This window comes from Typopeltis vanoorti, chromosome 26 (assembly GCF_054136105.1).
Source record: "Typopeltis vanoorti isolate ZY-2024b chromosome 26, IOZ_Tvanoo_1.0, whole genome shotgun sequence".
Lineage (NCBI taxonomy): Eukaryota > Metazoa > Arthropoda > Arachnida > Uropygi > Thelyphonidae > Typopeltis > Typopeltis vanoorti.
Genome location: NC_143574.1, coordinates 7,207,547 through 7,224,558, shown reverse-complemented (window position 1 = coordinate 7,224,558; position 17,012 = coordinate 7,207,547). Strand labels below are relative to the sequence as shown.

At 35.5% G+C, this 17,012-nt stretch overlaps 1 protein-coding gene across 3 annotated transcripts in view; it reads right to left on the bottom strand.

Moving 5' to 3' along the window:
- LOC150092294 (tetratricopeptide repeat protein 39B-like) overlaps positions 1-17,012 on the bottom strand; it is a 240,941-nt gene that overhangs the window by 105,856 nt on the left and 118,073 nt on the right. For all 3 annotated transcript variants that reach the window (XM_090414906.1, XM_090414907.1, XM_090414908.1), the window contains exon 6: positions 5,686-5,818. In XM_090414906.1, coding sequence (XP_090271032.1) covers positions 5,686-5,818 — 133 coding nt within the window. The remainder of the gene's footprint in view (positions 1-5,685; positions 5,819-17,012) is intronic.

Genomic DNA, 17,012 nt, shown 5'->3' with positions numbered 1-17,012 from the left:
TCACATCTGGATTACCATGCTCAAGTTTAGTTCCCTGGGTTTCTTGGGGATGCGGAAGCAGTGGAGAAGATTCAGAGGTAAGTGACCAAGATGGTGAGTGGGTTGTGGAATGTTTCTTATGAAGACAGATTGAGGGTGTGTGGATTGCAGAAATAGAGCCTCTGTATTTCAATTGGTACAGAAAAAGGGCTTTGGTCATAAAAACCTGGGTTCAATTCCCATCCATAAAGTGATGAACCTTTATCTGGTCTCTTTTGACTAAAGGTGAGTTAGCTGGTCTCATAAGGAAGTGGAATTTTTTTTCACCCAGAAACTTGAGTTTTTTGTCCCTCAGAACCATTTCTACACAAGAAATGTAGAACACAAGCATTTTACAGACAAGACTACTTACAGGAAGTGCTTAAGAGTCAAAGCTGTATAACTGAGAGGAAACCTCCACATAGCCTTTAAAGGAATGCAGAGAACCGACCAGGGCTTCTGCCCTAATGTCTAATTCTCACCTTCTCGTGGTGCACCCTGTTGGGTTCTATCTGGATACCGAACGAACGAGGATGGGCTGGCAATTTGGGATTTAGCAGACAAAATTGTAATTCTTATTGACTTAAACCAAATTACAAAATGATGGTACAACATGACAAAATTTCATGCCAGTTGGGGCGTCACCCGATTAAACAAGGCCTGGTGAAAACCCGTTGTTTTCACCAGGGAACTAGGGTGAACAGCGAAAAGTCAGCTACTGGAACAAATCTGAAAAAACACCCCAACTCAACATCACCAGAGTTAAAGATCAGTACTATCAACATAAGAAGCCTGAATAGCAAAGAAATGGAGCTAGCTCAGGAATTAGATGAGTACCAGATCGACATAATAGGGGTGACTGAAACAAAAAAGACAAAAACTGGTGAGATCTTTCTGAGCAATAAATACAAAATGTTATATTCAGGAAATGACAATCAAGGAAAACAAGGAGTAGCCATTGTATTCAACACTAAATACGAGGCTAATCTTCTTGAATGGCAGACAGTCTCAAGTAGAGTTATGTGGGCAAATATCAGAATGCGGAACTGGACAATGAGACTTATTTATGCCTATGGTGCCACAGAAGGTTCTACTAAGGTAGAGGTGGAGGAATTTCTTGAGGATTTAGAGAAAGCATCTGACACAATGAAAAAAGAAATGGTCCTTGTTGGGGATCTAAATAGCAACTGGACAATGAGACTTATTTGTGCCTATGGTCCCACAGAAGGTTCTACTAAGGTAGAAATGGAGGAATTTTTTGAGGATTTAGAGAAAGCATCTGACACAATGAAAAAAGAAATGTTGGTCCTTGTTGGGGATCTAAATAGCAGAGTAGGAAATGATTGTCAGACATACAAAAATATATTGGGAAAATTTGGAGAAAAGAGCAAAGCTAATAATAATGGCAAATATTTGTTGGATTTCTGCTTAGGACATGGACTAGTTATTACTAACACCATGTTCCAACATAAAAATGTGCACAAATTCAGATGGAGAGAAGAGGCAAGAAATAAGAAAAGCCTCATTGACTATGTTATTGTTGATAGTGATGTTTTCTCCCTGGTGCAGGAAACCAGAGTGTACAGAGGATTTGAAATTGGAAGTGATCACTATTTAGTCTTGAGCAGGATAAAATTGAATCTCATATTGAAAAGAATAACGTAAGAAAGTTTTAAAGCAAATTAAAGTTGAGCAGCTCTCAGATGTGAACTGTAGACTAAAATACACAAAGATTATTGAAGAAAAAATGAGAGTTTGAGAACAGGAACCAAACCTTGGAGATTCAGTGGCAAGCCTTGAAGAAAACCCTGATTGATTCAGCCAGAGAGGCATGTGGTGAGGTTGTCTGCAATCAGAACTCCATGGTGGACACAGGGAGGCAGTGAAGGAAAAGAAGAAAGAGTATCAAAAGTTCCTGGCAAATAAGTCAGCTTGTGCTCTTAGAGAATACAGAGACAAATGTAAGAAAGCTAAACACTGTGTAAAACTAGCTATACAAAAGTCACGGGAGGACTTTGGCAAGAACATAGAAAATAAATATCAAGAAGGTGGCAAAATATTTTGGAGGTTGTTGAAGAAGCTTAGAAATGGAGGAAAGAGTGCTGTAAAAGGAGTTAGAGATGATAAAGATGACATGAAAACAGGAGAAAAAGATATCCTTGAAGTATGGAGTAATTACTTCAAAAAATTGCTAAATGAAACAAGCAGTCATAGCACAATGATAAAAAACACTCAATGGGCATACAGTCAGGAATACATATCCATACTTGAAGTAGAAAAAGCCATTAAAGGTTTGAAATGTGGAAAGGCAGCAGGAGTAGATGATATTCGACCAGCAATGCTGAAGTATGGTGGTATAAAAGTCTTACATTGGCTGCACTGCATAGTTCAGAAAGCCTGGACAGAGGGACGAATTCCCGATGATTGGAGTAGAGCTCTCATAGTACCCATATATAAAAAGGAAAATAAAACTGAATGTGAGAATTATGGTATTTCCCTACTGAGTGTTCCTGGTAAGATATATGCCAGTATACTTGAGAAATGGTTGAGAAGAATTGTAGATGAAAAGCTTGGTGAAGAACAAGCTAGATTCCAGCCAAATAGAGGCTGTCAGGATCAGATCTTCACTTTACGACAAATAGTGAAGAAAGCATGAGAATATTACAAAGATCTATATTTAAGTTTTGTCGATCTGGAAAAGGCATGTGACAAGGTGCCAAGAGAGAAGCTACTCAATATGCTACAGTTATATGGTGTCAATGGGACATTATATCAAGCAATACTTGGTCTTTATGTGAGTTGTAAGTCAGCAGTTAGAATTGAAGGAAGAATAGAGAGATGGATTAATGTTAAATCTGGTGTGAGACAAGGATGTACATTATCCCCCCCCCCTCTGTTATTCATTATCTATATGGATCACTTTATGAAGGAAAGTGGTATTAAACATGATATCAAAATTGGAGATGTTAATGTCAGCTCTTTGCTTTATGCGGACGATGTTATACTTATCAATAAATCTGCTATGAGTCTGCAAGATTCCCTGACTAAATTGAATAACTGTTGTAATAGTTATGGTATGAAGGTCAGCAATAAAAAGAGAAAGACAATGAAAATAGGCAGAAACATTGAAAATAGGCAGAAACATTGAAAATATCAACTGCTTTGTGAATAGAGAACTTATAGAACAAGTCAAACATTTTAGCTACTTAGGGACGATTTTTAGTGAAGACGGGAAGTTAAATATGGAAATAGACAACATAATCAATAAATCTGGTATGGTAGAAAGTCAACCGAATAAAGTTATATGGAATAAGAGAGAAATTAGTCAAAACACTAAATTAGCTGTATATAAGACAGTGTTTAAACCAATTTTAACTTATGGATCTGAGAGTTGGGTCAGAAGTAAAACACTTGACCAAAGACTAGAGACCACAGATATGAGAGTCCTGAGAAAGATTAGAGGCATAAACAGATGGCATCAATGGCAATATCATATTAAAAACGATGATATTAGGAAAGAACTTGACATTGTCAGCATCCAGGAATGCATTAGCAGAGCTAATCTCAGGTGGTATGGTCATTTAAACAGAACGGGCAAGGAAAGATTAGCAAAACAAGTGTTCTCTGCCAGGCTGGCAGGAAAACGACACAAAGGAAGACCAAGATATAGGTTGATTGATACAGTACAAAGTGACTTAGATGACAGAAATATAAGATCTAATAATATTGGAGTCTTGACAAGTAACAGACTGATCTGGAGGAAAATTGTAGATAGGAAGCTAGTAATGATGTAAATTTTTCATGTAGTACTATCATATCCTGTACACCCCTTGAGGGTACATGGCAGGAATTTGATGATGATGATGATGATGATGATGACTACTTACAGGCAAAGGAGAAACCATCATATCCTTGTATTACAGTTAGGAAATACTTGGAGGTCGTTAGAGCCTGTTATGAGTTAGTGCCTGCTGTTAGAGCCACTGATGAGTGGATGGATCGATTGCAGAAATTGGTTGATATGCAAAAAATAGGAAATATGATAGAAACATTTAAGTTGCTTAAAGGGTTTTATAGGATTAATAAAGGGGAAATGTTTCAGCACTTGGCTGGAGGAGCCAGAACAAGAGGGGTCATCCCTGAATGTTGAATAAAGGTGTGGTCAGTAGCGATGTGAGGACTAGATTTTTTTGGAGAGTGAACAGTTGCCAGAGTCAGTTGTGAGTACTTTGTCTGTTAATGGGTTCGAGGAGAGGTATGATAGATTGTGTGGACAGTTTGGATGGATCTCCTGCAAGAGATCTTTGTACTGCATGGAGGTGCCTGTACAATAATATATGGGCCAGTCATTAACTGGAAATAACTGTCCTAACATTCTTGTGCAATGTCACTATTCTGCCTTGTTTCCACTCCTTAGCGATCTCTTCACCTGCAAAACTCTCATTAACCGCCCTAGCAGTCATGATGTGTTTGCATCTCAATGAAAATTTGGATGTGAAGCATCTATTGAAATTACATCCAGATACCATTGAAATAACATGGACAAGAAGCATAACATTTTTGATATTATTTCATCCAAATGGATGATAGGTAGTTAAACAACTGGGTCAGTGGAACAGCTTGCTCATTTCAGAAAAAATGCATGGACTGTGCAATTCATTCATTCTCACAACCATATTAACATCTAGCCCAATCAACACATCATACATCTTTGATTTTTTCACTTCTAGTTCCTCCAGTAATTGCATTCTTTCTGGATGTTGTGCATTATTGATATCCACATGACATATGTCTACAAAGAGTTCATTAAATTATTCTCCTACATCCTTTTTTGATAGTCATCCTATCATAAGTATTCACTAATATCTCCTTAGATAATTATTCTTTCTATTGCTTACCATGCAGCAGAGGATTTCTCTTGAATTTTCTTTGGCCTAACTGGACAATCTTCTCTCATACTAATCTTTCTCTTGAATTTTATATTCCTCATTTATCTGATCAGCTTGAATTTTATATTCCTCATTTATCTGATCAGCTTGAATTTTATATTCCTCATTTATCTGATCAGACAATCTCCTATACCACATTCATAACAACCTTCTGTAAGGATATGATCGAATCCAGCACTAAAACTTCATAGTGCTGCCATCACATGCTGAATAAGGTATTTATTCCCCAGAAACATAAGCATTATGTTGTTGAACTACTCCTTGGAGGGGCCAGAACAAGAACAATTTGGTTTACAGCTGCTTGAATAAAGATTTTTTTATTTTATTTCGTTCAAATAATTTAAAATGATTTAAAATTGCAATAATATTTCTCTCTTTTTTTTATAACTGAATAATTTTATGCAAAATTAAATAACAAAATTTTGTGTACAATATATATACTAAAAATAGTCTATTGTAAACTATTGTGATTATGAATGATGTCACTAGACAGAAGAATGAATAAAAAACTACTTAAATAAAATGTTTCCTGTTGTTTCAGAATAGGTATGTAAGCTGGCATGTTTGTGGAAATAGACAGAAGCTAAAACTTACGTGAAATTGAATTTACTAGATGAAAAAATTCTGCCTTAGTATTTATGGTATCTTCAAGACAATAGAAAACAAAAAAATTTTACATCTAGTATAATGTTTCCATATATACAATTTAAAAACTTACTTATATGCCTGATAGCATGCTCGTACTCTTAAACCACCTTTGACAAAATTTACTAGACTCTGATCAGCAACAAATGTTAAAAGGGCCATCTGGAGTAAGCATTCGGCATAGCACAATTCTGCATGAACTTCCTCTGTGAAAAGAAGAAATGAATACACATGGAGATTAATGTACAAAAAAAAGGTGATAAATCACTTCTGTAATAACATGGATTTAAACAAAGACAAAATAAATGCTACTGAATAATCATCAGTAACAATGACAAACAAGGAGAACTATGTATTTCAGTGTAAAATTTAAAACTAGAACCTTAAAAACAGAACTCTACTGTGCAAAGATTTGATCATCTGAGTTGCTTGAAGATCAGGAGGTAGTGGTGAGGATTCAGAGACAAGTGACCAAGCTAGTGACAAGTCTGGAATACCACACTATGAGAACAGACTGAAAACATCTGTGTTGAAGAGGGATTAACAGGCAGAGAAGAGTAGACACAATAGAAACTTTTAACTTATGAAAGGGATTGTATACGATTAAAAGAAAATAAATTTTTTAATACCTAATGAGTAGGGAGAGAACAAGAGGTCACTCCTGAAAGTTGTGTAAGAGTGTGGTTAATAAGGGTGTGTGTGTGTGTGTGTGTGTGTGTGTGTGGATTAGATTTTTTGCATGGAGAGTGGTGAATAAGTGAAATGAATTGCTAGAAGTAATTGCAAGTGCCTGGACAGTGAAGGAATTTAAGGAGAGGTAAAAAAATGCCCATATAATAATATTAAATTTTTTTTTTTACCCCAGGCCATCAACATAAGCTTGACTCTCTAAAAAATAATGCTTCGTATTAAAAATTATGGTAAAAAACATAATTGTGAATTAGAAAAAATTTTATTTTGTAAAATGAATATAAACAGCACCAAAATTGAAGTGATTTGCAATATTTACAATAAGAAAGAAAAGATTTTTACTTGTTGCAAGAATATTTTCCCAATAGGTTTGATCCCGTCGAAGAATCATCCCGTTTGCCCGCAAGCAGGCAAATGGGATGAAAAACCTCAGATAAACTGGAGGGGGGGGGTCCCTGCTGTCCACACCCAAGACCAGCTAACTTGGCTATGGCTGAGAAAGATCCTTAATTGATTCCGCATTGTCGACAGGAATCAAACCTATTGGGAAAATATTCTTGCAACAAGTAAAAAATCTTTTCTTTCTTATTGTAAATATTGTAAAATATGCAATCACTTCAATTTTGGTGCTGTTTATATTCATTTTACAAAATAAATTTTTTTCTAATTCACAATTATGTTTTTTACCATAATTTTTAACATGAAGCATTACTTTTTAGAGAGTCAAACTTATGTTTTGGTTGATGGTCTGGGGTAAAAAAAAATTTAATATTATTATATGAACATTTTTTTACCTCTCCTATACACATTCATTTTCTTACAAGGTAACCAATACTAGTTCGTTATAATTTTCAGGTTTGTTGTTAACCAGAAATTTTTTTTATTATTATTATATATAGGCAACTTCACAGAGTCCTTAGACTCTTCAAGGGAGGCGCTAAACATTATGCCAAGCACTATCCAAACATTCATGCATTATCTGTCATATTTTGCTTTTAAAACTCATTCACAGTCATGGAACCTACAACAGATTCTGGCAACCTATTCTACTCATTCACCACTCTCCAAGCAATAAACCTAGTCCTCACACCCTTGCTAACCATAGTCTTGCTCAATTTCCAAGGATAGTCCCTAGTTCTCCCACCACCAGACCTGTTCTGAAAATTTCCTCAGTACTAATCTTGTAAACACTTTCAGTAATTTGCATGTCTCGATCATGTCACCCCCCTTTTGGCCTATCAACCAAGTCTGTAGCCTATAAATCTTTAACCTATACTCATAAGGTGCATTCCGTAGACTACCCCCATTTTGGTCACCATATGCACACCGGCCATATGTGCAATATGTGTGATGCACACAGGTGCCAGGATAGTAAAGGCGCCAAAGATTTGGTATGATATTTTAAATAAAGTGAATTTTGTCAGCAAAATACTGCAGTCTTCATCTATGAATCTCCAACTTACTTTAGCTGCATTGAATGATCTAAATCAATTTTTAAATGATTATAGGTCTGATGAAACTTTCAAAGAAATTGTAGAAAGCTAAAATTAATTGCAGCAAAATTTGATGCAGAATCTGTATTTTGTTGTAGTAGACCACTAAGGTGACGTAAAAAGACAACACAATTTGATTACAAACATGAAAATATAGTAGATCCTGAAATTTCATTTAAAGTATTTTTTTTCTCTGCATAATAGATCAAATATTACGATCTTTGAAGGAAAGATTTACTTTATTAAAAGAACATATGAATTCATTTCAGTTTTTGTATTTGTTAAGTACTTCACGAAATGAAGAATATTTATTATCTTGTTGTAAAAAGTTATGACAAAAATTAACACATGAGAATCATTCAGACATTGTCACAGATGATTTATGCGAAAAAATTTTACACTGTCAACCATTTATTTCTAATTTTAAAAATGATATATATCAGATAAGCGCCTCCGTAGCGCAATTAAAGACTGACGGTATGTTGCGCCCTTCATTTGGAAAAGGCCTAAGTTCAAGTCTCGTCATGACGGGTGGAATCTTTATATGGACTTTTTCAATCGAAGGTGAGTTAGCCGATCTCATACAGAGGTAGCAGGGTTTTTTTCTCCCGGAAACTCGGGTTTTTCATCCCACATGCAGACAAATCGGCCCTTCAGAACACACGCAATTTACAGTAAAAAAATACTAGCCGTGGTGGTGATGGGCAGTAGATGGCGCTGATGTAGATGATTAGATGAGGTTCGGTGTAGAGGTGGAGTGGAGGGTTGTACAATAGGTGTCCTCCCGCGATGAGTCTTTGGACTCCTTGGAGGTGTCACGAAAATAATAATAATAATAATAATAATAATTCAGTATATTTATTCGTACGACTTAATCACAGTTTATCCAAACTTTACAATTGTTCTTCAGATTCTTTTGTCATTACTGGTATCTGTAGCATCTGCGAAACGGTCCTTTTCTAAACTTAAAATTATTAAAAAATAATTGCACTCCACAATGGTACAAGACAGACTTTCAAATCTTGCCATTATAACAATAGAGTCAGATATTTTGGATCAACTTAATATACATGATATTATTCGAGAATTTTCATTAATGAAAACTAGAAAAGTTCAATTCACTAAGTGATTTTTCTTTCTGTTTAATATTTATTTAACTACTTCTTTACCCAAGAATGTTTAATATGTTCCTATTTTATATACTTGTAAGTTACTATTATTTATTTACTTTATTTTTTTTTCAAATTATTTTTATTGTTTTTGTACCCTTCATGTATGTTTATTGTTTTTTATACATTTTTTTGTAATTTCTGCTTTTTGTTCAATAAACTTATAATTAATATATTTCGTATTTCATTTTAGCTCACTGATACGTTTTTATAAAGTGATTTTTTATTGGGGAGAGGGGTATAGGGGCACCAACTAAAGTTTTGCACACAGGCGCTGGACACTACTGGCGCACCCCTGGTCATATGTCTCTGGATTCTCTCTCCACCTCTTCCTCATCTTGAATAAACAAAGGTAACCAGATCTGTGCATAGTAGTCAAGATGTGGGGTCTACAATGACTTGTTATCTCTGCTCATCAGGGTTTTCTTCAGTAATCAAGTAATCCCTTGAGCCATTTTTGCAAAATGTCCTGTAAACTTTAACTTCCTATCTGATAATACCCCTAAATCCCTGGCTTCATCGGTTTCCTGGAGTACAGTTCCTGGTACACAGCTGGTAATCTTTTCACCCCAAAATACATAACCTTATGCTTTGCCACATTAAACTGATATCCATTCTCCTCTGCCCATACTGCCAGTCTATCTAAATCATCCTTCAAAATTTTAACATAATCTTTATTAACTATTGCTCTATCCAATTTTGAATCATTGGCAACAACTAAACTACTATCTGGTATCTCTCCATTAACCACTCTATTATTATTATTACGGGTATCTCCATGGAGTCAGTAGACTCATCGCAGGAGACCCAAACTAGCAAAACAATATCTGTCATATCTCTTCTTGAATTCATTTACAGACGAAGAACTCACAACTAAGTCAGGCAATGAATTCCACTCATTCATCACCCTCCAGGCAAAAAACCTTGTTCTCACATCCTTGTTAACCACACTCTCTTTAATTATTCTTCTTTAATTATCCACTTCACCAACTTTATATCCATCCCAATTGTGCTGCAATTTACTGATTAGAATTCCATGTGTATCCTGTCAAAAGCCTTTGCATATTAGCCTAAATACACACAACTATTAGAAACATATTGCACTGACACACCCACTAGTAAAGAACTTGATCAGCAAGTACTAGAATTAACTAACAACATACAGAGAGCTGCAAAAAAATTCAATTCCCAGAAGACTCAGGAAAAACAATTGGGTTCCATTTTGGAAAGATCATAATATCAATGCTATGATCACCGAAAGAGATTATCAGCAAACAGTTAAAACAAAATAATACAGAAGACAACAGAAAGAAGTTAACAGAATTAACTCAAAACATAGAAGATGAAATTTCTAACTGCAAACAAAAAAAAGTGAGAAGAATTCTGCAATAGACTAGATCCAAGAAAAGACTCTCAACACTGGAATATCATCAGATTATTAAATAACACAACACTTCTGGATACTGATCACTCTTTGAACACAATCTCTTCAGGAATTAATACAGCAGCAATAACAAACAAACAGATGGCAAATATACTAGCCAAACATTACTCTAAAGTAAGCAAACTGCAATACAACAAAGACAAAAAGTGCAGGAAAACTGCAAAACATCTGATAATCCATATGACAATTCAGATCCCATCCTTCTGAAGACATCTTTACTCAGGACCTCATAATGACAGAATTAGAAACAGCAAATTGACCCTGACAAATCGAACCTGGTCAAATTGATCCTGACAAATCACCCGGAATTGATCTTATCTTTGGACATATGATTAAAAACATGGGAGAAATAGTCAAAAACTGCCTTCTGAAGATGTTTAACACTTCCTGGAATACAGGTAAATAACCAAAAAATCTGGAAAACATCAGTCATTATACCCTAACTAAAACCTAACAAAAACCCTAGTGACTGTAAAAGCCAATAGCTTTGACTAGCACACCCTGTAAACTGAACGAAAGAATCATACATACCAGACTTATGAACTGGCTCTTAGAAAATAACAAGATCAACTTCTACCAAACTGCACATAGGTCTCAATACAGAAGATCAATTATTTTACCTTTGCCAATTAGTCATAGATGTCTTTCAAGAAAAACCACCAAAAAAGACAAAAGCAATCTTCCTGGATCTCACAGCTGCCTTCGATCATGTTTGGAGACAAATTAATAAAAATTGCATGTGATACTGGAATAAGGGGAAATGTATTAATTTGGTTCCAGATTTCATGAGAGGAAGAAAAATGAAAGTAAAAGTTAATGGAATTTATTCCAACATGCATTGAACTTGGGCTGGAGTCCCACAAGGTTCTGTTTTAAGCTCACTCCTATTTCTCATCTACATGAACAATATCCATCCTCACATAATAAATGACACAAAAATAGCATACCATGTAGATGATATTGCAATCTGGCACACAATCAGTAATCCTCAACAATCTGAAAAGGTCCTAAATAATTCAATAAAAGGCTTAGAAAGATGGGCAAAGGAACTTAAATTACAGATAAACCCAGAAAAAAAACTGAGCATCTTCTCCACTGATAGAAAAAATAGACACAATTACAACCCCCAAATCAAAATATATAATACCAAAATTGAAAAAACAGAGTCTCCAAAAAATACTTGGGCCTAACCCTACACTGAACTGAGATTTCCAACTCATATTACAAATATATCTAATAAAGCTCTTAAAAAGTTTAATATCATCAAAAGGCTTTGTGGAACAAAGTGGGGTGCAAAACCGAAGACACTCAAAACTACATATATGGCACTCCTATGACCCACTATGGAATATGCCTCGTCAATCTGGGCTCCAGCTTCTACTAACTCAAATGAAAAACTTGGCAGAGTGCAACCAAGAGCAGCAAAAATTATTATAGGTGCAATCTCATCCACAAATAATTTAAAAGCTCAACAAGAGTATGGGCTTCACACTCTTTTGAGCTTTTAAAAACTCTCCACAGTTAAATTCACTAACAGAATCAGGAGTCAACCACAGGATCACATCTCACTGAGGACTTTTGATGACTGGACAAGAAAATCTAGACTAAAGTGATCATCTACTTTACAATATGATCATGAAATTAGAAAACAGATCAACTTAGAGCACCTGTCCATTGAAATAAGCAAAGAGCTAGTCTTTTCCACTATTTTACTAAAAAACACAATGATAAACTTAAATCTCCTAGAACCTTGTTCAAGAAAGGATTCACAGCAAGAAAATAAACAAAAAGGACTTGACACTACATCACTTAAATAATCTAAACCATGTCATTGCCTACACTGATGGATCATTTGATGAAGCACTCAACCAAGGAGGATCAGGAGTTTTTCTAACTCTACCTGGAGGCGAGGAAATGCAATCAAAACCACAGCTGGCAAAATAGCTTCAAACTTCACTTGTGAATTAACAGCTATACAAGCAGCTCTCAAGTTCTATATCTCAAATCCAGTAATAAACATTACAGAAGGAATAACCATCTACAGTGACTCAAAATCTGCACTTGAGGGATTAAAAAATAGAAAAACAAAACTCACACAGGAAATTCATGAACAACTAACAACTTTAAATTTGAAAAATAAGAACTGTACACTGCAATGGATATACCAGCCAATGAAAGAGCAGACAGACTAGCCAAAGAAGCAAGATACTTACCTCAAAAATTACACCCACTATCATTAACCGATGCTAACTTTGTCACCAAAATAAGATTGGTAAAGAAAACTATCAAGAAGAAGAATGAAATAGTGAAAATAATAAAAATAGAGAAATAACCACAATCATCACAAAACTAAGGACAGAACATTTTAAAGGTATGAAAATTCAGACAGATAGTAGTAGAAGCTATGAAACATGCAGGAACTTTATTGGAGCTGAACTAACACCTGCCCATATCCATTCTTGTCCAGCAATTGCTGCTTCTCTACAGGAAATTGACAATAACCCTAGAGAAAAACACTACTCCATCAAAGTTCAATAGATTGCACCTTCAGCAGTTCTACAGATCCACGGTCATATCTAGAAGCTCTTCAATGGACTCGACAACAACAACAACAACTCCCACTTGATTTATACTCCTAATTCTGGGAATGCAATCTGCTATTGCTTCCTACAAACACTCCTTTACCACCTTCCATGTATTATCAACATCCAACTGTTGCAGTATACATGCCACAGCACTGATCCCAGCAATCTTCTAAGTTTGTCATACTTACCAGTACTGTAATTTCACATATACTCTTAAATGAAAATTCCATGCATTTAGCCACCTTCCAGGTCAAGAATATATGATCATTCTTACTAGTTGGTAAGAATGCGATCCTCAGTAACTGTAAAAATTCTATTTTCTTCCTCTTATGTCCTTTCCTTCTTGCGATTTATGTTCCATAGTTGAAGTCCCCCATAATAATTACCTGCCCTCCACTCACTGACCTCATTTACCGATGCATACTATCTTCATTATCCTTTACATCTCCTGTTCTATAGAAGCAACCAACTGTATATTTTTTTCTACTGGCCACTATCTCACGCCAGATGGCCTCAAATGTGCTATTTTCACTGGCCTGCAATTGAACTCCTACTCTCTTTGGTTGCAGTTCATTGGTATCATCAATAATACTCCATTATTTTCTCTCTATTCTCCCTCAAAACACTATACCCTTCACTTTCTATCCCACTAACCATATCGTCTTCTTTCAGCCATGTCTTACTAATAACCTTTAGCCAGGATGAACTAACCAATGCCCAAAATTCCCCCCCCCCCCCCTTGTTCCTAACACTCATGGCATTAGTGTATCTAAAGTGCAATAGGTACTTTAGTCCACCACTGTCCTTATGTTTTATACTAACTATCCCATCCTGGTTTGTTACCAGTGGTAAGAACTTAGGCATTTCTGCACATTCTTACCCCCAACTGCCTCATTGATATCTGTGTACTCATTCAACAGCTTCCCTCATTAAAGCTCTAGTTTCCTGACTTTGCACATCCACTTTCACTTCATTCAACAGTTTTGAAATCTTTCAACTGTACCTCTGAATGAGACCACTTCCACATCTATTTTGGGAAGAAATCTTTTATTTAATTCTTTATCTTTTAATGCTCTTCCCCCCCACCCACACACTTTCCTTAGGCTTGGAGGCCAAAATGCCAGCCTGGTTGGCCAAGTGGTCAGTGCGGTAGATGGCCCACTACCACCAGTAGCATTACATGACATAAAATAATAATAATTTTTAAACATAATATTCTGTCATTACCTGCTATCCCATAAGCACAGAAATGCAGCAATGTTTGTAATTTTCCCATCCTTGACATCCTCTGCAGTAATGCACTCGCTTTTACATTGCTCCAAATTCCAATGGTAGTACTTGGGTCTTAGTTACTTCCATCAACTTGGGTATGTTTTCAATACTCACCATATTTATTTCGTGTGTAGGAGGTATGGAAGGCTTGTTAATACTGTTATTCAACAAAACTGCTTTTTTTTTTGGAAGAGCCAACAAATAAGCACTACTCTTTTCTGCTTGTAACTTCATTCATTTCTCTAAAAAGGGACATGTTTGTCATAACAGTAACACATTACATTTTTTGTCTTACAATACGATGCTAGGATTTATTTCTATTTTTAAAAACAGAAGTTTTTGTTACTGCATTTGGTAAGTTCCAGTGTTGAAGCAAGTTTTTTTGTGTGACACCCCTTGAGGTGTCATGGCAGGAATTTGATGATGATGATGATGATGATAATCATATCACACCTCCATGGAGTCCAAAGACTCATCAAGGGAGGGCATCAACTCTACACCTCTTCGTCTCACCACTCCACTAACCTTCATTATCTAACGGCAATGCCTTCTACCGCCAACTACCACCACTAGTGCTTTCACAGATAATCACAAATATCCATGCCCACGGCAGGATTCGAACTAGCAACCTTTTGGCTGGAGAGCGGATACGCTAACCACTCGGCCAACCAGACAACTGACTTCACACCAAATTGCACTAGTATCCCAGTAATGCACAGCACACTCTTTTCTGGGACATATGTAAAGTGCCATGCATTATGGGAAGAGTCACTATCCGGACTATTTTGATATTTATTGCAGCCTCAAAAGCGGGAGCTGTAGAATGCTCAGAGCTAACTAAATAGCAGAGGTAATATTTACATAATACAAATAACAAAATAGTGTATTATAATATTACAATACTGAGATTAGATATAACTCTAGCAAGTTTTTTCACTGGGAAGAAAAATAAATTATATTCTTATTTTCATCCTTATTTTTCATGAAGATCTTTTACATGAAAACTTTTATTTGTTCATGCTTGGATAAAATAAGGATAACAACAAGAACTTAATATCTTGTGAACTATAATTAAATTTTATTGTTAGAGGTGAGACCCAAGCATTTCAGACTGTTGTTTAGATAAGTTCAGATCTCAATCACATACCATAAGAAAAGATCGGTCATCCATCAGTACCACAATATCTTGTGGGAATGTTGTTGTATCAGTTATTGGAAAATTGAAAGTGTGCACCACAGTTCATAGAACCCGGTCTGGCAGATTGCCAAGAATAGTCAATTCATGTTGAAGGGGAGAAAGAAATAAAGGATGTAAGAACTGGTCATCAACATGCAAAATCACATGCTTTATACATAAAATTTTCCAACTGTTACACAAGCAAAATAGTTACCACTTTAAAAACTACAATGTTCATAAAAGAAAAGTTAATTTTCCGACTTGCAATAAAAAACAACTCATCCCACAAGACAGATTGATTACCCTATTAATGAAATGGATTCTCCTTCTTCTGACATGCACATAAGTGTCAAATGGTCTCGCATCTGTGGATGTACAGTATGTACATAAAACAGCTATTTCATAAAACTCGTTACAATCACAATTAAGAAAAAATAAATACAAGTTTGAAATGCATATGGCACTTTAAATTTTTGATTTAATTAACTTGCTCAAACTCAACATTTTTTAATCCTTAATCATTAAAAAGTAAGCCAATCGGACTGATGTCATCTTTAATTATGATAAACTTAGAAATCCATTATTTAATAGGTGAAATGTATTTTCTTTTCACATGTGATTTTATAAACTAAGGTAACTTTCACCAATGTAAAGTCACATTATCTCATTCTCTTTCTCTCTCTGCTTATTCACTTAGCAGTGTAATTTATATTTCCCTAACCTCTCCTCATAGCCACATCCAGCTTAAAGGATATCCATTAAAGGAATAAAGTACAGACATTTAAACGCATAATTCATCCCACTGTTACCTGCGGATGCAAAGCTTGGATAATAATTATGACAAGGTGAGAGAATTTTATTCCCAGTTGGTGTTGTTTCAACTATTTTTTGACTCTCTCCAGTTTTATTATAATGAAAACTAAGTGACTAAATTTGCACATAACAGTCAGATACAGTTGATCAAAACACTAGGCAATAGTTGAACCATCTCCTTATTTCTACATGTTAGTGTTAAACATAGCAGTGATATTTATATATCACTGCTATATAAATCACTTTATATAACAGTGATACAGTGTGTGATTGTCACAGCACATTCACAAGCACTCCTTGGGATTATTTTTCCCTCATTAGCTAGTTGCTGCTTTTACAATCCTTACCAAGCAAGTAATTTTCCTTGCATGTTCTTTATTCTCCTTGTACAGCTGATTATTATTACTACTACTACTCATCTTATGGTGTCCCTATAAAGCCTTTTTCCTTAAGATTGCATGCTTAACTTCTTCATTCGCCATATTTTATTTAAACTTCTGATCCTTGGAATACATCTAGCAGCACTGATCCTTCCATCTAACCCTCATTCCATGATATATAGATACTGTTTCCAAAGATTTCCATTATCACCAACCTTGTAGTTCCACATATATCCTTTCCTCACAGAGGTCTTCATATAGCTGGCAACCACCCAAATAATCACTTCGTGGTCACTCTCACCAACTGGAGGGAGATTTCTTCACTTCATTTATAACGACATTCTCTGATAAGATGATCATATCCAAGACTCTTGATC